The sequence below is a fragment of the Mustela nivalis genome (genome assembly GCF_964662115.1).
Source record: "Mustela nivalis genome assembly, chromosome: 1".
In the NCBI taxonomy this organism is placed as follows: Eukaryota; Metazoa; Chordata; class Mammalia; order Carnivora; family Mustelidae; genus Mustela; species Mustela nivalis.
Window position 1 is genome coordinate 25,344,197 of NC_139020.1, and position 22,785 is coordinate 25,366,981.

Genomic DNA, 22,785 nt, shown 5'->3' on the forward strand with positions numbered 1-22,785 from the left:
GCAGGACTCAGTCCCAGGAACCTCAGGATCATGACTTAAGCCAAAGGCAGGGGCTTAACCCACTAAGCCACCCAGGTGTCCCAGTGACAAGCTAGTTCTATTATAACCACTTTAACTTAGAGGAGAAAAGGGAGGGAAATGAGAACTCTGAATTACACAAAATTTTGGTTTTCATATCAGTATACAGGTTTTTAAAAGTCAATTAAAAAAATGTGATAATAAAGTAATCATATACCTGAAAAATAACAAGGTATATTCTTGTCTATGTCAATAAATCTATTAAAGTCTTTTAAGGTTTTTTTCCCCCTGCAAAGCTGTTAGCACAATGCCAATTAATGAATGTTAGAATGTAAGAGAACTTATAAAAACATGACATTTAACTTTACTAGTTTGGTGTAATATTTTGCAGTATGGTAATGTTGATCTTACCTGGTTTCTTAGTTTACTAGTGGCTAAATTTGCTCTAAAGCATGCTATTTTCTCTGCTAAGAGACCAGTTAAAAATTTTCTTGAGGAATAATAACAATTTACCTAATTTTGAGTCCACACATTTGTAGTAAACAAAAATATTTTACGGCTTTGGGATTGCTGACTAGGTCACATCAAAACTGGTCTAATCAAATGGCCTCTTGTTTAAAAGTTGTGTGCATGCATATATTTATAAAATGAAAACAAAAGGAGAAAGAGAAATAACAAGACAGTTAAATCTTACTAGATTTCGTATTCTGAGCATGGCCTTAATTGCCTTTTTTTCTGTGACTTTATAGTAATTAAAAGGAAATAGTACCTACATTTTGAATACTTCCTTGTATACTTCAAAGACCTAAGAAGTGTATTTGAGAATTCAACTCTTTTCAAGTGCTCATAAGATTGATTTTTCTTTGTTCCTGTAATTCACCATTAGAATAATTTGCCTATGGATTAGAAGACAGATGCATAAACTTAGTAATACCCGTGGCCTATATCCATGGCTTTCAAAACACTATAAATTTGTTTGTGCATATAGTCTAATATGCCTCATAGTACATTATGCTAAGATCTCTACAAATAGTGATGAAATTACTACCTTTCCCTAAGCTATTGAGCCTGGGAGAAAGTTAGCCCAGGATGGTCAGAAGCCGGTAATGAGACTCAGTTGTACAAGGTAACAGAGTCAGAAATGAAACTGGAGGGGAGAAAGATCCAGAATTCTGACGTTACTTCATGCTGTCTGTTTTCATTTTGTGCCAAAAAGCTGTGCAAATAATTCTTAGAGCATCCCTACCTTCCTCTAAGAATTGACTTCCTTTCTTTTCTGTGGAGATTTTTTTTTTTTTTCCTAAGACTGGATCAGTTCCTCTTATGCCAAGCAAGGTTCTAGGCTAACTTGATGGTGGATTAGTAAGCATCACTAATGCTTACTCGTGCATCTTGGCATTCTCCCCCTAATTTGTTGAACTTTCTAGGATATTTTCTAGAAGCCAACCCAAATTCAGATCCTCGGTATCTTTCTAGCAAGAAAAATCCTAGGTGTTTTTTCTTGGTTAAGGCACTGGTAAACTTAGTGATTACTATTAATCTTGTTCTTTCTTGATTCTGTGTCTTTGACCAAAACACTGTTCACATGGTTGGTAGTCAGAGAACAGTTTGAATCTCATCAAGTCCTGATTCGGTTTGGATGTGAAAACTGGTTATTTACTACTGAGTCTGTCGTTAGTTCTTCCACGGTCCTGCTTCTGACATTCCAGCATCTTTGCGCTTCAGTAAAAAGGACCCATCCCTTATGATAGGGAAACTGTGTAAGTAGCTAACTGAATCTGGCATTAGCCTCTTTCACTTGTGTCACATAATTGCAGATATCTTACATTGGTATTAAATAAAGAGAGCACTTTTAAATATAAAACTTATGTGACTTTTGAACTTTAACTGGGTTCTCTTTGATATACTTAGAAATACAGCCACGAGGTTATTATTTTTTTTTTTCTTAACTGCCTTTTTGATGCCTTTAAAGTACCTGTAACACTTTGAATAAACTGAACACGTTTTAGTGGCATTAACAGCAAAACCTCATTATATGATCAGAAAGAGGAAGGATGGAAGTGGCAGGTGGGTTTGGCTGGTGATAAGTTAAATTGTAGAATATTGTTAAACAAAAATAATTGAATCTAGGCTAACAACATCTAATGAAGACTTGGGACTTAACTGGTAAACCATTTATGAGGAGCCAGGTTCCACAGTCTTATCCCTGGCTGCTTTGAAGTTACTCGCAACTTTCCCTCCCTTTTAACTTTGTTACATTTTCTAATTCTAAAGTCTAGGATGAACTTAAAACTTAGATTGTACACAAATTTTGGTTGGGAAGTTTTATCCATTAGGAATGAGATCTGGCTGTATATAACAGGAAATCCAGGTAATAATGGTGAAATGGATATTTATATCTCCCATATAAAAAGAAGTTGAGTCTGAAATTGGTATGGTAGCTCCGTGATTAGAAGGTCTCAAACTGTTTCTGTTTCTCTATCCCACCTTCCTTACCACATACTTAACCACCTTCAGGGTCATCTGTTAGTAGTCTCCTGCATCTAAAAAGTTTTCCCTGAATTTCCACATAGTTTTTTACAAATTTCGTTGCCCTTTGAGAGAAGCTGCTCCAAGTAAAATCAGTATTTTTCAAAGAAAGGGACAAAGAATATTGAGTAGGCAACAGGTGAAAGCAGCCATAGAGAGAGGCCTTTCTAGTAATTAAAGGTTATTCCACATCGAAGACAAACTATTTGAGCTCCAGCTCCTACCAACAAGTCATGATCTAATGATTCTTCTAATCCTGGAGTTAGAACTAGAAGGGATTTTAGCAAAGTGAAGGATTGTATTCTGAGGATGGGTATGCGGCCAGATCACATGTGGACTTGTTGCCAGAAGGATTTAAGAATTTTCAAGTTTTTGACCTATCTCAGTATATAACATGTAATGATTAATGCTACTGTTCTTAAGAGACACCCTCTCCCAGTATTTTACTCTGTTAGGAGCTTGTGTGATGAAGGAAGTTAGAGATTAGAATCTTGGAAAAACTCTTCCTACCTTCTCCCTGACTCTGTTGATGATAGACCAACATGGTAATTCCACCTCCCTCACACCTTTACAAGGAAGCTTGCTTTTCTACAGCTGGACACATCTGTCACTCACATGTAACCAGGAAGAGTAGTTTCATATTTGTATTTCTTAATCTTGAAATTATTGTGCCAGAATCTATTTCAGAAGGCCAAACCCAGTTGTTGCCCTTTGTTCCAAGAAGAGTACTTGGCAGAATAACTGTTGGAGCACAGATTTGTTTGTTCCTGATGCTCAGGCTGGGGCTGCACAGTCACCGAAGCGTAGTGATCCAGGAGCACAGGCTCCTGAGACCATGTTCCAAAGGTCCAGAAATGCCAGGTCGGGCACACATTCCAGAGCAGACTGTCGGCATTCAAATTCCCATTTATTAACTGGGAGAACTTGGGCAAGTTACTTATGGGTATCATTACTCTGTCCATTCAGCTAGAGGTATATGCACATCTAAGTTTTATTTTTTATTTATTTATTTATTTTTAAAGATTCCATTCATTCATCAGAGAGCACAAACGGGGAGCAGCAGGCAGAGCAGACAGAGGGAGAAGCAAGCTCCTGGATGAGCAAGGAGCCTAATGTAGGACTCGATCCCAGGACCCTGGGATCATGACCTGAGCTGAAGGCAGGCTTTGCTTAACCAACTGAGCCACCCAGGCGTCCCGCCCATTTAAGTTTTAAATAGGAAATGACTCATATTTATTTTCTCCCATTTAGAGACACAGTATATAGCTAAAGTGCCAGGAGAAATGACTAGGAAGGTGGGAAACCCTCACTTTGCCAAAGATTTTTAAGCAGAATCAAGCGTTTTTATAGCTAACAGAGCTCTCCCATCAGGACTAAGAGGTAAGTGGTAGTAGTTCCATTTGTGTGTGAGGAAATGAAGGCTCTGAGGTCAAGTACAGTTGCCCTAAAGTCACATTGATAGTAAATGACACAAGGGATTCAGATCAGGTCTCTCATGTCAGAGCTGTACCATATTTTAAGAGCTTAAATTAGAGACCATAGCCTGATGCCATTCACTCAGTGGTTTTCCTGATGTTTCTGATTAGTTCTGATAATCTGTATAGGTTTTTGTTTTTCTGTTTTTTCAGTGTTGGCATACTCTGTCCTAGGCTTTTTATCCTCAATCTTTGGACTTTCCTAACCTTTTATATAATGAAAACTAGCAAAATAACTCCTGCCTCCTTTCCCGCTTCTTCCCCAAGCTACACATCAAAATGTGCAACTAATTTTTAGACATTTTTATCTGTATAACCCATAAGTTCTTCAAACTAAATGTCCAGATCTAAGCTATTATTCCTACCCTGTCCAGATCTCTTTTCAGAATGAGTGAATGAGTAAATAAGCGAATTCCCCCTCCATCCTTTTAACCAAAACATCAGGGCTGGAAGTCAAGCGTGGAGGAGGTGAAGACTTGACAAGCCTAGCTAAGAGAGAGGCAAGGTGGCTCCACAAAGAGAACCCAGCTGTATCTTAACTCTTAAAAAGTTCCTTCTCAAAGCAGCCTTCCCTCCCTTTCCCTGCCCCTTCCCCCCCCACCACCACTACTCTCCCCACTGATCTTTTCCTCACAGCACCATTTTCTTCATGGTACTTGTTATAATTATTTACTGTAATTGTTTGTTTCTGTGTGTGTTTGATGTGCTTCCTCCCCCCAGTTGTAATTCCATAAGGGCATGGATTTCTTTTAGAGTCTCTTTTATTTGCTAGTACCTAATCAGCAGCAGCACGAGGACTGTCAAGGAATAATGAGTATCTGACTGATGAGAGAATCAGTCTAAAGGAGACTTCAGAGTACCGCTTTTCTTTACATTTCTTTCCCTTTAAACTTGCTCACAGTGAAGCTTCTCTGCTGTTTTTCTGCCCTTGTACAGAATTTCATGAGATCTTTCTGGAGTCTACTATAAAGGCCTTAGGAATCTTACTAATAGAACTTTGTACCATATTCAAAAAAATAAAATGTAGCCAATAATACTAACTGATGATAATTGGCTCTTTTTCAATCAGGAGGATAAACAGTATTTTTCCCCAAAGACTTTTAACAGAGCTGTGTTTAGAAAGAGGATTTCTAGATTCATTTGATATGTTGCATTTCTATTATTCTGGATACCCCAGCAGAGCAATTTGTGCTCATAATGATGACCCCAAGGCACTGGATGATCCTGAGTCCTTTTTAAATCAGTGATAAAAGCATATTCCTTAAATCAGTAATTTAAAGTTGAAAACAAGGAAGCAGAATATACAACCCAGAATATCTTGGAAATAGCATCATAATTTTATAATTATATAATTATTTATAGTAAAAGGGTTAGTTAGAATATTTAAAAATGGCATTCTGGTTCAACTTCATAGTTATTTCATCCCATCCTGTGGTCAGAGATGAAAAATGTTTTATGAGATACGGAAATAAGTCTAGATTGAAAATCTTTAATATGTAGGTCAAAATTATTCTCAGTAAAGGGATAGAATTTTTGTGATTAAAATAATTTAAAACTGTTACTGGAAAGTTGATAAAAGAGAAATCAGCTACCCAGAAATAAGAGTAATTTTTCTATTGCATACAAAGTAATATTGGCCTGTAAAGAAAGAAGACAAAGATAGGTTTCTCTATTCTATGGAAGAAATGAAATATCACTCTCATGTTGGGAAAAGCTAGTTCAACTGTCAGTAGATACTTAAGGCACTTGGACTTTAGATAAGGGACTTATCTAAATAATGGGTATTGTTTGTCAAGTATTATGAACTTTACATGCATTGTTTTATTTCTTAATATAACTGTATGAAGTACTGTGTTATCCCAATTTGATTAATGAGGAAAGTGAGCAGAGTGTTTAGGTAACTAGTCCAAAATTGCACGGCTTACATATTCAAACCCAATGCCTCCAACTCTAAAAACCAAGTGCCTAAATCATTTCTGCCTCCAAAGAAAACTAGGTGAACTATTAAAATTTAGTAGGTACTAACTTTTAGGCAGAGTTAGAGATGAATTATACAAATGTGAATATTGAGGCAAGGAACGAAATGTGGGTCTCAAGAGATGTGTAATTTTAAAAAATTATTTCTACCCATATATTATTTGATTCATCCATGTTCATTGGTATATCTGAAAATGTACATTTCTGTTGACCGAAGAGAGTGGAGTGATATTGTCTCCATATAGATTATAATCTCAACAAACAATCTCTCAAGAAAATACAGTTTTTAGAACTCGTGGCGTGGACTGGTAATGATCAGAGAGAAGGGACACACACATGTGACTTGTCTTGTCATCTCCAGAAGAGATTAGCTAGTGGAGCATAGACTGACATTTACTAGAATCATGCAGATGTCAGCTGGTAATGAGGGTAGTGGTTCTAATGCTGTTCTCTTCCTCTTAACGGTCCAGGTAATGGAGGCTCACATGCCCTGATTAGTCTTTCTCTCAAGAAGAACTAGGGTTCTGAGTAAAGGAGGCAGTCAGTGCAAACACAAGGGCAAATGTTAGCACCATTTCTGGAATTGCACACAATGTTCCTTTTGCTCATCAGCCCCAGTAAGTGCCTGCGGATGCTGTGAGAGAGAGAAACGGGTAGTTTGTGAGGTGAGTTTTCTAGTTTCTGAGTTTAGAAGATAATGAGCAATGAACTTAACTACATCAATAGAACATTTTAGAAATATTTAGGACATACATAGAAATATTGCACCTCTGTTGACATTGTAATAATAAAACTTGTAATTTTCAAGGGTTTATTACTAAATATAAAAACAACATATCTTTATATTTGTATAGCACTTTGGAAATTAGAAGGTACTTTTACAGCACCTTAAATTTAATCTCCATGTTATATAGGAAATTAACATTGTGTATTACAAATATAGTTGAATTTCAGATATTTTCAAATATATGAAAAATGTATGTGATTGAAACCAAAGTGGCTGACACTGAAAAATTGTGAAAATGTGATATTAACTATAGTTCTAGTTAGAGTGGGTTTAAATTATGCTAATCCAATTTGGCACACCATCTGTTAAGCTTTTGATAAGGGGAATAAACCCATTAAACACAGCCTTGGATTTATAGTTTGTGATAAGGGAATGTCGTTTATTTACAAATAATTTTAAATTAGTGTATCTATTTTTGGTTGCTTTTTGTCATTACTTTCTCAGTTGTATACCGGTAAGGCAGAATAATGATTTGTGCATACCCATTAAAATCTAAATTTCATAATTAAAGCTATGTGGTTGGGTCCATGGCAATTTTTTAAGCTCAGTTATTTAGTAAATATTAATTAAGCAACTGCCAGAAATTATTCCAGTAGCTGAGGATAAAACATTGAACAAAACAAACATAAATCCCACCATTGCAAAATTTACTTGAGAGGAGGTAAAAGTAGAATAAAGGAATTATGTAGCATGTTAGAAGAGGATAAGGAATTATTTCCCTTTATGAGGTATAAATTCAGTCACTAATATATTTTTTCATGTATTACCTTACTTAAAATTCACACTTAATGTTCATTTCCAATGTAGTAATGTGGAGATTTTAGTAGACACTAAAAACACCTTCCTGTCTCTATAAAGTATTCTATAAATATATTTAAATGACATTTTTTAAATGACATTTTTAATACCTAAAGCTTAGGATAACTGGTAGAATAATATCTACAATGAATTTAAGGAACAAAAATTGCCAGTCTGATTTGAAAACAGCCCAGTTTAGTGGCATTGGGGAATATTTCAAAATTAACATAAGATACTTACACATACATAAAATATGTTAAAATTTTTGTATTCTTTCTACTTCCTCATTAACACTATTAATATTTACCCTGAGAACATTTCTGTTTATTATTATTAAAAAGTCTCCTTTATAATCTTGACTATGTGACTTTGGCTTCTCAGAATATTTTCAGGATATCAACAATTTTCAACTCAATGTCAAGCAACATTCTGGCTGTATTTCTATTACAGAGTAGAATAAATACAATATAGATAAAATACAATTCCTACATACTGTATCAGAAAGTTCTCCAGAAAGCTTTTAGGTTACCAGTGTATTTATTAACTGTGTCTGATGAATACTAGCCATGAGTATCTTGAGAAAGAAATTAAGATCTTAATTAATCCAGTTAAGTGTGGATATAGAAAAGTTTCATGCTTTTTACAGACCATCTTCTTCCTCCCACTCTTCTTAATTCATTTATTTACCCTCTCCTCCATTTGCTTTAACTTGGGTTTACTCATCAACTTACCTACCTACAGTTATCATCCCTGTACCCTGCCAGATTGACCAAAAGGATCATTAGAAGGGCAGAAATGCTTTTGTCTCCTATATTTAAAAGGAAAAATCAAGTGAAAATTCTTTCTTTCCTTTAAACCATAGTTCTTAAAACAGTAGTGTCCGTCCAAGGTCTCCTCTGTCCGTGCTCCCATCTCACCCTTCGGTGCCCTGTCATTGGTCACCATTTCCAAAATCTGACATTTAACATTTCCCACTTTTTGGAAATACTTGACTCCCTGGATTCTATGATAAAATACATGTCTTCTTTTTTCTATCCAGTTTTCTGTCTTTCCAGGTTCATTGACCGTTACAGGTCCCTGAAATACTAGTGTTTCATTGAGTTTTGTTCTTGCCTTCTCATATTGCACTCCTTGACTTCTTTCACTGCAGTGTCTTCAACCATACCTCTACTTTACCACAGACACAGTGCCAGGCCAAACCAAATCTTTCTTCTAAGTGCCAGATCTGCACATTCAACTGCTTGCTAGACCCCTCCAGTTAGATATTCTGAATGTGTCTTGAATTCATTTCTTAAACTAAATTTATCTCTACTTCCATATACACATGTAATTTATATTTCATTCATCTTTTGTTCACGTGAAACTGTGGGCTCCTTATGCAGAGATTTTGGTTCAGTAGGTCTAGAGTTGAGTCTAGAAATTTGCATTTAATAAGAATCCCAGCTAACTCTTCGGCAGGTGGTCTCAGGAGCAAGCTTTGAAAAAACACCATTAGTGAATGAAGAGTTCCAGGTTCTTCAGGACTTTCCATGTAGAGTTTTGTAGGTGCAGGGATATATAGAGCAGAAATCTTACCTAGGCTTTGCTGTTCAAGCAGTGTGCTCTGGCCGGGATGATTTTCTGATATACAAAGGCAAATTGGCCTGTTAGTTAGCAACAGGTCCTATCTGCTACCCCGCTCCTTCCACCCACCCTCTTTTTACAGTCTGTCTTTGAGCCCTATTGGTTCTCTCCTGTTTGTTACCTGCTTTTCATTCCCACTGCTATAATTTTGTCCAGGCCCTTTTTCCTCCTTAACAAGTATTTCCTCAAGACCACTTAATTCATTTCATAAATTTAATCCCTGTATCCCCATCACTGCCCTGCACCCCCAGTTCTCTCTCAGTATTGAGAAAAGTCTTTAAAGTACAGATCTCTTCATGTCATTCATTGTCCTAGAACTATCCACTGACTCCTTGCCATTTTCTTCAGGTTATTAGCTCCCTAATGTGACTTTTTTTTTTTAAGATTCTATTTATTTATTTGACAGAGAGATCACAAGTAGGCAGAGAAGCAGGCGGGGGGAGGGGGGGAAGCAGGCTCCCCACTTAGCAGAGAGCCTGATGCAGGGCTCGATCCCAGGACCCTGAGATCATGACCTGAACCGTAAGCAGAGGCCTAACCCACTGAGCCACCCAGGTACCCCTCCCTAACATGACATTTAAGATGCGTTATGATATCCGTTCAGCTGGCCACTTGGATCTTGCATTACTCTTCCAAAGGGGTGCCCCCTCCATCTCTGCCCTTTCCACTCCGGTTCCCTCCCTCTTTCTCACTTCATGTCTTTGTCTAAGTTTTTCCTCTGTTCTAAACACCATTTACTTCTCCTTTCTCCTAATATGCGACAGCTCAACTTTTGGGAGTACATGTATTATGTAGAGGAGATGATGAATATAGAAGCCCTGTGGTAAATATATTTAGTATGTGATGCAAATGTTAGTATTTAAATTCAGATATAGAAGGATTCTGTTTGCATCTCATCTCAAAAGATGAAATAGTACTGAAAAGATTCCTGTGATTTGTATATTGAACAGCTTCTCCATTGACAAAATAATGTTTTATGTACATTGAGGAGGCTTGAATTTATTACGAGTTAACCTTTTTCAGGGGGGTGGGAGGCAGAGAGAGAGGGAGAGAGAAAATCTTAAGTAGGCTCCACGCCCAGCACAGAGCCCCTAATGTGGCTCAGTCTCACGACCCTGTGATACCTGAGCTGAAATCAAGAGTCGAATGCTTAACCTACTGAGCTATCCAGCTGTCCCTGAGTTTACCTTTCTGTGATTTGATTTCACTAGGTTTTTCTGCTCTAGCTTTCATCATTTCCCTCATGTAGCAGCTGCTGATTTGTGGGGGGAGGGGGGGCAGGAGAACTGTTTTCATTTGAAGGTAGATCCTTTTCCTTGCTACATACATTTTTAGTCTAAGAAAATTCTCACAGTCTTGATAAAACTTGAGAATTTTAGGCATGTGTGTGTCTTACAATTTCAGTAGCTCAGTCTTTATTGTTTCACTTAGTCCGTTGGAACATAGAATACAATAACTTAAAGCATAATTTGTCTTGGACTAAGGAATGCTGTGTTCTTTCCCAAACCAAAATGTATTTCTTCACAGGCATTTTTTAAATGTTTTCCATTGAAAAAGTAAATTATGCTTATTATAGAAAAATCAAAATACAGGATGCAACAAAAATGTTAAGATTCATAGGCCCACCTATCTACCATCAATCTCTTGATACTTTTGTTATGTTCTAAATGATTTTCTGCAATAGATTATGTATGTGCATGTGCACACAGGTATAGTATATTGTATTTAAGATTTTATTTATTTGACACAGAGAGATACAGAGAGAGAGAACACAAGCAGGGAAGTGGGAGAGGGAGAAAGCAGGCTTCCTGCTGAGCAAGGAGTCCAATGGGGGGCTGGATCCCGGGACCCTGGGATCCTGACCTAAGCTGAAGGCAGATGCTTAAGGAGCCACCCAGGCGCCCCAGTATATTGTACTAAAAAAATGAAATCAAACTTTATGTACCAACTAATAAGCAGCCTTTTCATTTACAATATTTGGAACATCTTTTTCATGTTAGATTAAATTCTACCACTTTTTCTTTAAGGTTGCATCCCATTGTGCCCTAAGTTATTTAACCACTATCCTATTGATGAATGTTTAGCTTCCTTGCAGTTTACCAGTACTAATCTTTATATGTACATCTTTTAGGCTTGTCTGATTAAATCCCCATTCCATTGTAGCTTAAATTCTCAGAGGTAGACTTTTAGATCAGAGGTATGTCCCAATTTGCAGTCCTATCATTTGTTTTAATGGCTTCCATTACTGCTGAATTAATACCATGTAATCTTCCAATTAAAAAAAAAAGAGTATTTGTTTCGTGATGGGAAAACTTTGTCATATGTCAGTTCTCTGACCCCTTTGTTTCCTTCTTTCTACTGTAGAATTACTTTGATACAATTATAACACATGGTCACAGTGTTCTGTTTTAGCATTTTGCAGTATGAATTATCAACTATCATTGCTTCTTTTTAGCTTTAGTTTTTCTTATCAACTGGTTAATGAATTGTAATGATTGTTTCCCATCAGCCTGAACTTCTACCATTTACTACCTATAGTGGTAAATGAATTATACATGCTTTCAAATTCACTAACTAATATATCTCTACTAGATTCTGCCATTTAGCATTTACTTAAGGAATAGAATTTTAAGAATTTTAAGAACTTAAGAGTTTTAAGAACTGTGATTCCAATGTATGCACAAAGTTGAGATGTAAAACTGAGGTTTTAAAATAACTTTGGGACAGCTTTTCAGTTTGTTTTTCTTATTTGTAAGATCAATCATTCAGTACCTTAACCAGGTTTCAGGAAATAAAGGGCAAAGAATTCATACCCCTATCACATTTCTGGCTTTTGAACCTGCAATTTTAGGAAAGCTAGGGGCTTGGGGGAGGGGGTCTGCAAATTAGAGTCTTTCTGTGTCACATACAAGTAGATATTTTAAAACTGATAGCTCACAATCATACTACAGTTAATTTGAGTAGCCTTTCAAGAGTCTTTTATGGCAGCTTTGTGCACAAAAACAATTTTAGAGTAAATGTCTACACTCAGTTAAAGTTCTTTTGGGGAAAATGGAACAAGTAGAGGTTTACTTGGGTCAGCTGGATTATTGACTTAAAACTTTTTATAGTGCAGCTTTAATTGTGCCACTTAAAAAATAGTCTAAATTTGACATATTTTAATGTACTAGAAAAGCAAATTTAGTTTTTTGTATTGTGTGCTACTGTGAGCTTAGTATCCCATATGAAACCATCAGTAAGAACATGGGTAGCTTCCATCCATGTTCTCATGCCAAATACCCTTTTGCTTAATTACCTCTGGACAAACTGCCCTGTCCAATTTGGTCATCTCGCTACAATGTGGTAATTAAACTTAACTAAAATTAGATAAGGTTAAAACTTTAGTTCCTTGGTCATATCAGCTACATTCAAATGCTTAATAGCTCCAGGTGGCTAGTGGCTACTGTATTGGCTAGCACAGATACAGAACCTGTCCATCAGCACAGAAAGTTGTACTGGACATTGCTAATTAAAAAACAGGTAGGTAACTTAGGGAATTGTTGCTTTTTGTACTGTTAGTAATAAACAGTTGTTACGTAGGTGTGTCTCCCAAGGGTGCCAACTGTTACAATGAAAAAGTAAAATTAACTGAGAGGTTCTCTTTTTTTTTTTTTTTTTCCAAAGATTTTATTTATTTGATAGGCAGAGATCACAAGTAGGCAGAGTGGCAAGCAGAGAGAGAGGAGGAAGCAGGCTTCCTGCTGAGCAGAGAGCCCGATGTGGGGCTCGATCCCAGGACCCTGGGATCATGACCTGAGTTGAAGGCAGAGGCTTTAACCCACTGAGCCACCCAGGTGCCCCGAGAGGTTCTCTTTTTAACGAGTCATTTGCAGTTTATAGATCTCCTTTCCATCTCAGTTCCTTGGTTATTAGAGATGGCGGTTTATCTTTTTACATTCTCTCTCTGAACTCCTGCTCACTGAAATTTGCCCTTATAATTCATTCACTGGATTAAGCTGTTTAACTGCTTAATCCTTCTCTTAGCACACACAAAACTTTAGAATGGAGTAAACATCCTAAGCTGCAATCTGCTGTCTAAAGTCCACCTGTTGGTATATCTTTCTTTAGGGCAATGATTCTCCAAGTGTGGAAAAGCAAGTTGCTGAACCCATCTGTGTATTGGCTTATTGTGGTTGCCAGCAATTCCATCTGCTAAATGCAGAGATAAGCAATTACCTCTTACTTTTAAACAGGATGTTTGGTACTTGAATTTGACACACTCTTAAGTGACTCTTCAGCTAAAGGCATGGGGTAGGAGGGAATAGGACACTGTTAGAACCACAGACTCGGGGTGCCTGGGTGGCTCAGTGGGATACAGCCTCTGCCTTCAGCTCAGGTCATGGTCTCCGGGTCCTGGGACCGAGCCCCTCATTGGGCTCTCGGCTCAGCCGGGAGCCTGCTTCCACCTCTCTCTCTGCCTGCCTCTCTGCCTACTTGTGATCTCTGTCTGTCAAATAAATAAATAAAATCTTAAAAAAAAAAAAGAAGAACCACCATACTCATGAAGGCACATAAGACAACCAATAAAAATAGAAGCCTAGCTTGCCATGGGCGTGGGAAGGAAGCAGGTGCTCCAACTTTCTATTCTTGCCTTTCCACCGTTGGTCTGATTTCCTACCTTTAGTCTCATGACAGGATAGACTGAGCATCCTCCACTGTGAGTGACTGTGATGGGCAGTAGATAGAGTAGTAATAACTCTTCTTGAATCCTAGCTTAGCTGCTCCTCCTTGCTCATCAGATGAAGAATAGCCTGGTCAAGTGAGGTGTCAAAACATCATTGGGAAAAAAAGAAAAGCATCATCAGAACAAGCAGTTTTTATACCAAAGCAGTTCACAGTACAGTACAAGTGTCACTAATGAACACGGCTGCATAGCCTGCTGGGTCACAGGTTCCTTACACACTCATGAAGGAAATGATAAAATGGTTTCAAATTAAACAGCACTTGCCCTATTTTCAGACAATAGCTTCTTCTCATAACTAGCCCATTGCTGCCAGACTTGTGATTTGGTTCTTAAGAGAAACCAAATTCTAAGTAGATCTATATATGTGTGTGTATATGTATATGTATGTGTGTGTTTGTGTGTGTGTATATATATAAATCTTTCTCTTTTCAAACGTGTGTTTGTGTGTGTGTGTGTGTATTTCTTTTTCTTTTCAAACACTTGTAGGCTAACCAAGACTTGTCTGCAATATGGTTGTGGGTGTGCTATCCCTGCTTATAGAGCTATAGAGCTTTTCCTCTCTTCCTTTGGTCCAAAATTGGAATCATCCTCACAAAGACTTAACCTCTTAATCCCTTCAGTCTTTCTTGGAACAACAAAGTTTAGCTCCCCTCCCATTTTTACAATGAACACGTAAGCTCTGGATTCTTCTTCATATGGCCAGCACATAAACGTGCAGGTACTTGTCCTTGCTCTCTTAGCAACAGAGAGAAGATCATCAAATAAAAACATTTTAACTGATAAAATTCTTTAAACTGGGCAAGACATGAGCGTCCATATAAAAGATTTTGAAGCAGACCTGCATGAAATGTTGCACAAATGTTGGTCATACTGGAGGGCAGTGAGATTTCTTCACAGCATGTTAACAGCCTGGAACTCAAATTTTTAACTCCATTTTCTTGCCTTATTTAAATATTAAGAAAGAACACACAAACCCAGAGTTTGAAAACCAATACTGCCAGTTGTGTACTTCTGTTTTATGTCTGAGGTAATTCGTGGATGCTCCCTTCAGGCTGTCCAGTCTGCTCCTGCCGTGTATTACTGCTTTATATCCAACTACCGGTTACATTAGACACGCTGTGCCTGGGGAGCAGCAAAGTGGAAGAAGCCATTCCTTTGATTGGGAAATGAAATAAGTAAGCAAATTCAAAATGAAGTCTAATTGACAGAGAGTAATCACAAATAAGGCAGCCAGATGATAAGATTCAAGAATGTGTGAAGCATAAAGCCAGTAACATCAGTGCAGTCGGCTGAGAAGCATGCTCTTTGACAGGACCAGCTGGTGGACATTAAAAAAAGATTGGTTAGCCTACCTCATTACCACCAAATCATAAATGAGATCTTCCAGCGGCTGGGGGTAAAATCCAAGGGTGATGGGACATGTGATAGGACTTGATCAGTGTTTGGGGTTTGTGCCTATTTTGTAGCACCATTTAGAGTATCATCTGACTTGGGGGGAAAAATATGTTACTATAAAAGGCAGATTAAATATAGGCATGGAGATATCCTTGTTTTAAAAGGGCCACGGTGATAGGTAGACCAAAAAAAAAATTAAAAAATTGGATATTTGAGTGGTTTTGTACTTCTGTGGGTTTAACCAAATTTTCTTAAAAGTAAATTTATCTTAAAAGAATAGAAATGAGGATAGCATGCCAGATGGGTTAGTGGGAGAGTTTTCAAAGTATGTGAGAATGGTATAGCAAAATCAGAGCTAGAAGTTGGAAAAGATAAAAAAAGAAAGATATTGAATAGGAACAGCTTAACTTTAAAAGATCACTGTTCATATAGAAATATACTGCCTATATAAATTTCTAACTGGCCTCTATCCAGAGGAAACTAGTACTTTAATAAAAGCAATTATGGTTCCAATTAAAGTCTTGGTTCTCTAATAATAATGACCTCATGATAAAAAAAAAAAATTACAAGGACATTTTTGAAGTATGTTTTAAAGAAGTTTTCATAATAGTTAGGATGTCAATTACATTGGCCTTCAACTTCTTTATTAGTAAGGGAGTTGTAATGCAATTTTTGTTGACCTGGTTCGGAAACTCCTTATAACTCAGCTCCTCAAAAATATCAACGCATTTAATTGTGTTTAGATTCATTCCCTCTCAAAAGCTGCTGAGGGAACAAATTAGTGCTCAGAGCTGTTTATACTTGTAAATGCAATTAAAATTGAAAAGTCAGTAGGCAAACTCACTGGCATCTCTGATAATAGCAATGGTTGTTTCGCTTACAATAATTTGAACTGATGAAGTGGAAAAAAACAAAATCACTTCAAGAGTTTATAAAATGGCATGTATATCACGGATACAAATTAAGTGTGCTACTCAACATTCTTTGCTAGACTAAAAAGTAATCTATCTGTTCAAATATACGAAGTAGTCAATGTATTATATATGTATAATGTGTTATACTTTTACTTTTTATATTATATTTTTGAATTTTTTGTTAACTCTGCTGCTACGTGGGATATTTTAAACCATGTTTATAAAACCAACATTTTCAAATTGAACCTTAAAACTCCCGTCAAGTTTGAAATTGTTAGAGAGTTTAACAAAATTAAAGGTATTGAGCTACAGTCAGCATAAAACAGCCACCTTATATATTCACTGTGTGTAAATTCTATTAAAATTAGACAACAGAGAAGTACGTGATTTTGCCTGTCAGATTGAATGATGCCACAAGATTGCCATCTCTTAATCAGCACCACTCATGAGTTCTTCAGACTAATGGCCCATTAAACTCAATGTAGGAGTAACTTCACTGAAAGATGGCTTTTTTTCATTAACCTCTGAGTACCCTGGCAAAACTGCACAGCCTGGCTCCCTTTACTTGGATGGGCAAAAGTTCGTTGTGTAGACTTTGAATGATAATTGGTAGTAAGTTTTGTTTGTTTGTTTTTTTAATATAATTTAAATTTTCCCTTATTTGTTTAATGACTTTATCTTGAGTACTTACCATGTGCTAGGCATGATGCCGAGGATGCCTGTAAAACAGATATGGTCCCCTTTGTCACAGAACTTCCAGCTGGAGAAGAGGCACCTGCAAAATCTAGTCCGATCAACCGACCCGGGTATATTGGTTAAAAGAAGCTTCTTGGAGTAAGAACTGGACAAGAGATGGGGGTGACCTGGCAGTGCCGTGGGAGAGGTGATCTGTGGGTGAAGCGAGTTGGGGTGCTGTACTGCTAGATTTTACGGCAGAAGAAAAGCCATCGAAATGGACGGCAAAACATTTGGGACGGGTAAGGGGAGGAGCTGTCAAGGACCGGAGGTTTCTTTCTTGAGCAGTCTTTGGTGCCGGACTGAGGAGGAGAAAGGGATTTGGGGTTTGGGTACTGAGAGTCGGGGAAAAGGTATTTGGTGGAGGTAGGGTTTATTTGAGGAACCACTTGTTTTCATGTCTTTTGTAGGTGACTTTTTCTTGTGAGTATCTCAGAGAATCTGACATTTATGTTACATTTATGTATTTGCACAGCAAATTGAATATTGTAGTTCTCTGATTTGCTCTTTATCTCAAAAGATTATTTATATGCATGTAATCATATTCTTCTCTGGGTTCCTAGCATTCATTGGGGTAATTTAAGTAAAAGTTAAAAGAAAAATTATACTTAAAGTAAGAGAAGTTATATTCCATGCACCTGAGTGGCTCATTTGGTTGAGCGACTGCTTTCAGCTCAGCTCATGATCCTAGAGTCTTGGGATCGCGTCCCACATCAGGCTCCTAGCTCAGCATGGGGTCTGCTTCTCCCTCTGACCTTCCCCCTCTCATGCTGGCCTGATCTCATTCTCTCTCTCTCAAATAAATAAATAAAATCTTAAAAAAAAAAAAATAGAGAAGTTGTATTCCACAAATTACTAAGAGGAACATTGGATAAGAAAAATCTTTACCTTCAAAAGCCCATGTTATTCTTTAAATAGACATCTATTGACCTGCTGTTAAAGTGCTGGGTATATCACAAAATTCATCATTTCATATAATTTTTTATTTTTTTATCAATAAGTTTTTGAAGCTTCTATATAAATACCAAATCCCACAAAAGTAACAGCAAAAAAGTAATTTCTGTAGCATAATTTAGAACCCGTTTTATTTGCCAAAGAATTTCCTTTCATATAGACAGAAGGAGAAACCTATAACTTACTATGTTTATTAGATTCAACTAAATCATTGCTTAATGGATTAAGCTGTGGCCTTGGGCTGACGAGACTGTTGACTGTTTCAGGGATTGGCTGTGGCCATGTGTTGGCCGTGAGGCTGAAGGGAAGCTGCAGAGTAAGGCAGCTCTTTCATCGATCTTCCAATTAGTAAAATAAGCAAGTTCAGGTTCTCTCTCCCTACCAGCTGTTTATCCAGAGCAGTAATATTAGAATCAAATAACAGAGTGGAGCTATTAATTTGGTCTATAATTTGTACTACCTACTTTTTATCTTACCTATGGTCTTAAACATATATAATAAAACTTTAATGTTTTATTCTAATAAGCCAGATTTGTAAATTTCCTTTTTGTGTTAATGCATGGCAGGGTCAAGAGTGTACACTGTGTTATCAAATAGAGGTTTGAGAGTTTGCACTTTAAATACCTTAATGTTGCTGGAAATTTGACCTAATCAGACAATAACTGGTTAAAAAACAGAAACATACCCATACACACAACTGCAGTACAGGTAGCAAGGGCGTAAATAAAATGGGTATGAAAGTCAGTTTAAGTTCAGTTTTTGTGCTCGGTGGAAGACACAAGTCTGAGATATTTGAGTTTCCCGTATGCTTATTACATTACCACTGTTCAGCAGGTGTACTCACATGGCTTGCTCATGGAGGAACCAGTAGCCCGTTTGCACTGGTTTTGGCAAACTCAGCAGGTCCCACCATTGGCTGATGTTACATCATTTTAGAATAAATTAATACAAGCACTTTTATACCTGCCTTAATACCATTAAAGTGCAGATACTTCATTGTCTTACTATTAGGCCCAGAGTTTGGAGTTCAGTTAATAAAGTTGTTACAGCTTCAATTTTTAAAACAAGGATGAATGCAGAATGTAATTTTTTTCTGAGGAGTCAGCTAAAACCTTTTTTCTTTCTTTCTTTTTTTTTTTTTTTTAAACCTAGCACTTGAGTGGCTCTCTACTTACCCTGTTGTCAACACTAAGCAGATTTACACTGGTTAATTCTGGCAGGTGTTAAATTTCAGCTCCCCATCCCTTACTCACCTTCAGTATAAAAGCACTGCTGTTTGACTTTAATAAAACAGTTTGAATTTGTGAAAATGTATGAAGGTATTCTGTGTTAAGAAATGTATTGTGTTATTTGAAAATGTATTCAATACCTGTATCTTTAAAAAACAATTGAAATGACCTACTTAAGCTCTATCTAAAACTTGGGAGATGGAAGGGTGCCTGGGTGGCCTAGTCACTTGGAATCTGCCTCTTGATTTTGGTTCAGGTCGTGATCTCAGGGTCATGAGATTGAGCGCTGCACTGGGCTCTGTGCTCAGTGCAGTCTGCCCGTCCCTCTCCCACTGCCACTCTCCACACTCAGCGTTCCCTCTCTCTCTCTCTCTCTCTAAAATAAACAAATAAAATAAATCTTTTTTTTTTTTAATGGCGGGAGGTAGAAAAGTGTAATAAGACTATTTCTGCTACTTACGGTATATAATAAATATTTGTGAGTTAAAGAATTATACAGGTTATTGTGTCCTAGTGGATTGACTTTACTGCTGTGTGAAAAATAATTGTGTGTAATGTGTTTCTTCTAGAAGGTAAAATTATCTTGATAAAGTTTTAGTAAGCTAAAATAGAAATGTGGAGATATTTTTAGATGCTTTCATTTTCTTAAAAAAATAAATCTAACCAGTTCATTGACTTTTTGAGGCTTTCATTAGTGTGTATTCTCTTATAGAGCCTTACAATAGAAATGTTTACAGGTGTGTACTTGGAGGAGAAGTAGTGAACAAAGCACCATACTGTAAAGGCCAACATTTTGTAAATGTAAATTGATGGCTTGGTAGTACTTTTTTGTAATTCTATGCAATAGCATACCTCTGGACCAACATCCTTGGAAAGGCCTTAATTATAAGAATTTAGTTTTACTTAATATATAGTTCAATTGAAAAATTATTAGACCATGTTTTATATTATTAACAATATTTAATAATACATATACAAACTACCACAAACTGACATCTATGTTTTACTAAGATTTTTGGATAATCTTATTGAAACTTTTAAACAAAATGTTAAGACTTCTATTTTCTTTGTTTTTCTATAGGAGTACCAAAATCAAATCTCCTGCACACCAAATCATTAAGGGGCCATAAAGACTGCTTTGAAAAATACCATTTGATTGCAAATCAGGATTGTCCTCGATCTAAACTTTCAAAAAGTACTTATGAAGAAGTTAAAACCATTTTGAGTAAGAAGATAAACTGGATTGTACAGTATGCACAAAATAAGGATCTGGATTCTGATTCTGAATGTTCTAAAAATCCCCAGCATCACTTGTTAAATTTCAGGCATAAGCCAGATAAGAAGTTACTCCCACAGTTTGACTCCCAAGTTCCAAAGTATTCTGCGAAGTGGATAGATGGAAGTACAGGCGGGCTCGCAAACGGTTCACAAAGAATATTGGAGCAGAGGGGAAATACAGACTTCGAGCTTGCAGTGTTGCAAGATTCAGGTGCCACTCTATGCCACAACAGTGTATTGTGGCCTCACAGTCACAACCAGACACAGAAAAAAGAAGAGATAATCTCTAATCCGGAGGTTGATGTCGGGACCCAGCATCCACGGTACAGCAGAGAGGAATGTAAGTAAAATGGGGAGAAACGTAATGATTGCAGTTTTGGTGACTTTATTTTCTTTTTATCTTTTTATAAATGTGGTATGTCAAGAATTTGGCTGTAGAATTATAGATTTTTATAGCTTAATTAAATGACAGGATCATCCTAGCAAAAATGAGGTGTCTTGGGCACCTGGGTGCCTAAGTCGGTTAGGCGTCTGACTCTCGATTTCAGCTCAGGTCATGATCTCAGGGTTGTGAGATGAAACCCTGTGTTGGGCCTGTGCTGGGCGTGGAGTCTGCTTAAGAGTCTGTCTCTCCACCCCATCTGCCCCCCAAGAAGATTCTCTCTCTCTCCATCTGTCCTTTCCTCATCTATCCCCCCAATAATGAGATGTCTTAGCTTCTCCATCAGTTCTCTGAAATACTCCTTATTGTGTCATAAAGCATTCGAATTCTACAGTCCATCATATCTTTTGCCATTTTAAGTTTATTAAACTAAATGCAGTTGACAAACAGAAGGAAGTTCAGAGTTCCTGTAGTTTTACAAGTACATCTTCAAGCATTGGCTTACACACACTGTCCGCACTACTCATCGCTACAACACTAACTGACTGGGGGTGGCATTTCAGAAGCCACAATCTGACATTCACTGAAGGACAAAGGTAATGTGTGCACTTACTTTAAAGTTGGAAAAGTGAGCCTTTCAGTTTGTATTTATTTCTGCAAAAACTCACAGAAGCTGAGACAATTTTTTTTAAAGATTTTATTTATTTGACAGTGAGAGAACACTAGTGGGAGTGGGAGAGGAGGAAGTAGGCTCCCTGCTGAGAGGAATTCCCGACACAGGGCTCCATGGTCTGAGCCAAAGGCAGATGCTTAACGTCTGAGCCACCCAGGTGGCTGAGACAATTTTTTTTACTCTAAGTCAAGGGATTTTCGAGCTTGAAGGGACTTTGGGTATATTTTTATGCAATTTCTCGATTCTACATATGAATTACCTAAGGTTACATAACAAGTAGACAAATCAGTTTTTCAAACTATTTCTGTGGTACTTTTTTGTTTTTCCATCTGTGCATCATGAACTACTTAGTGCTTAAGTATAAGCAACTTGATAAGTAGTGACTTCTAGCACTTTTTAAAAACTGAAACAAAGGGAAATAACAGCATCCAATGGATATAATATGAAGTATTCTCTGGCGTATCTTTTGATTCAGATGGTGGAGGCGTACTGGGAGTGACGTAAAATGTTTCTTACTGTGGGTTGAAAATGTTCTCCATACTTCAGGAGTTCATGAATGGCTCCTACTAAAGTACCAGTGAATATTATAGTGGCAGATAAGTGCAAATGTTTTTTAAAAAATTAACTATTGTATTAGTGATGTAGATGTTTTATTTCCCCATGTTACTATGGTAATAATTAACATATTTTCATGTTTCAGTGAATTCGATGACTCTTGGTGAGGTAAAGCAACTGAAAGCAAAGCTCCGACAGGAAATACAGGGTAAAGAATCTGTGTTAATGTTTTATGCTTGTGAAAATGTTGATACAGAAAATCCCCTGTGACAGGACACTATTAGCTTTATCTGCATCTAAATTTGGAAATGGGAGTAGAACCTATTGGAGTTTCCAGAGCAAAAAGAATAAGAAAACAACTTCTTCACGAAATCAAGAGGACTTCAGTTTTTCTTGTTTCAGTAAAAATAGAGACCTGGAGACCTCTACCTTTGAGCTGAACCTCTGCCCTTCTTAACATTTTATTGTGCCAGGCACCATATGCTTGCACTCCCTAAGTTCCGCTGGGTTGTATTAGCCCTGTTTGGTGGGTGTTTTCAAATTATAAACAATTTCAAACACAGAAGTAGTGAGAATGGTATAATGAACCCCCTGACCCATCTTGAACAGCTTCAGCTGCTTTCAAAAGCATAGCTCATTTTCTGTCCTCTCTACTTGCACCCGTTCCTTTGCCCCGCTTCCACCCCCAGCATGGATGATTCTGAAACAGGTTCCAGACAACATATTGTTTCTCCACAAAT

The 22,785-nt window shown here is 37.2% G+C and overlaps 1 protein-coding gene across 2 annotated transcripts in view; it reads left to right on the forward strand.

Annotated features, from left to right (window-relative positions):
* LOC309870116 (protein EURL homolog) overlaps positions 1–22,785 on the forward strand; it is a 32,594-nt gene that overhangs the window by 4,101 nt on the left and 5,708 nt on the right. For both annotated transcript variants that reach the window (XM_082742215.1, XM_082742216.1), the window contains exons 3-4: positions 20,239–20,775; positions 22,191–22,253. In XM_082742215.1, coding sequence (XP_082598341.1) covers positions 20,239–20,775; positions 22,191–22,253 — 600 coding nt within the window. The remainder of the gene's footprint in view (positions 1–20,238; positions 20,776–22,190; positions 22,254–22,785) is intronic.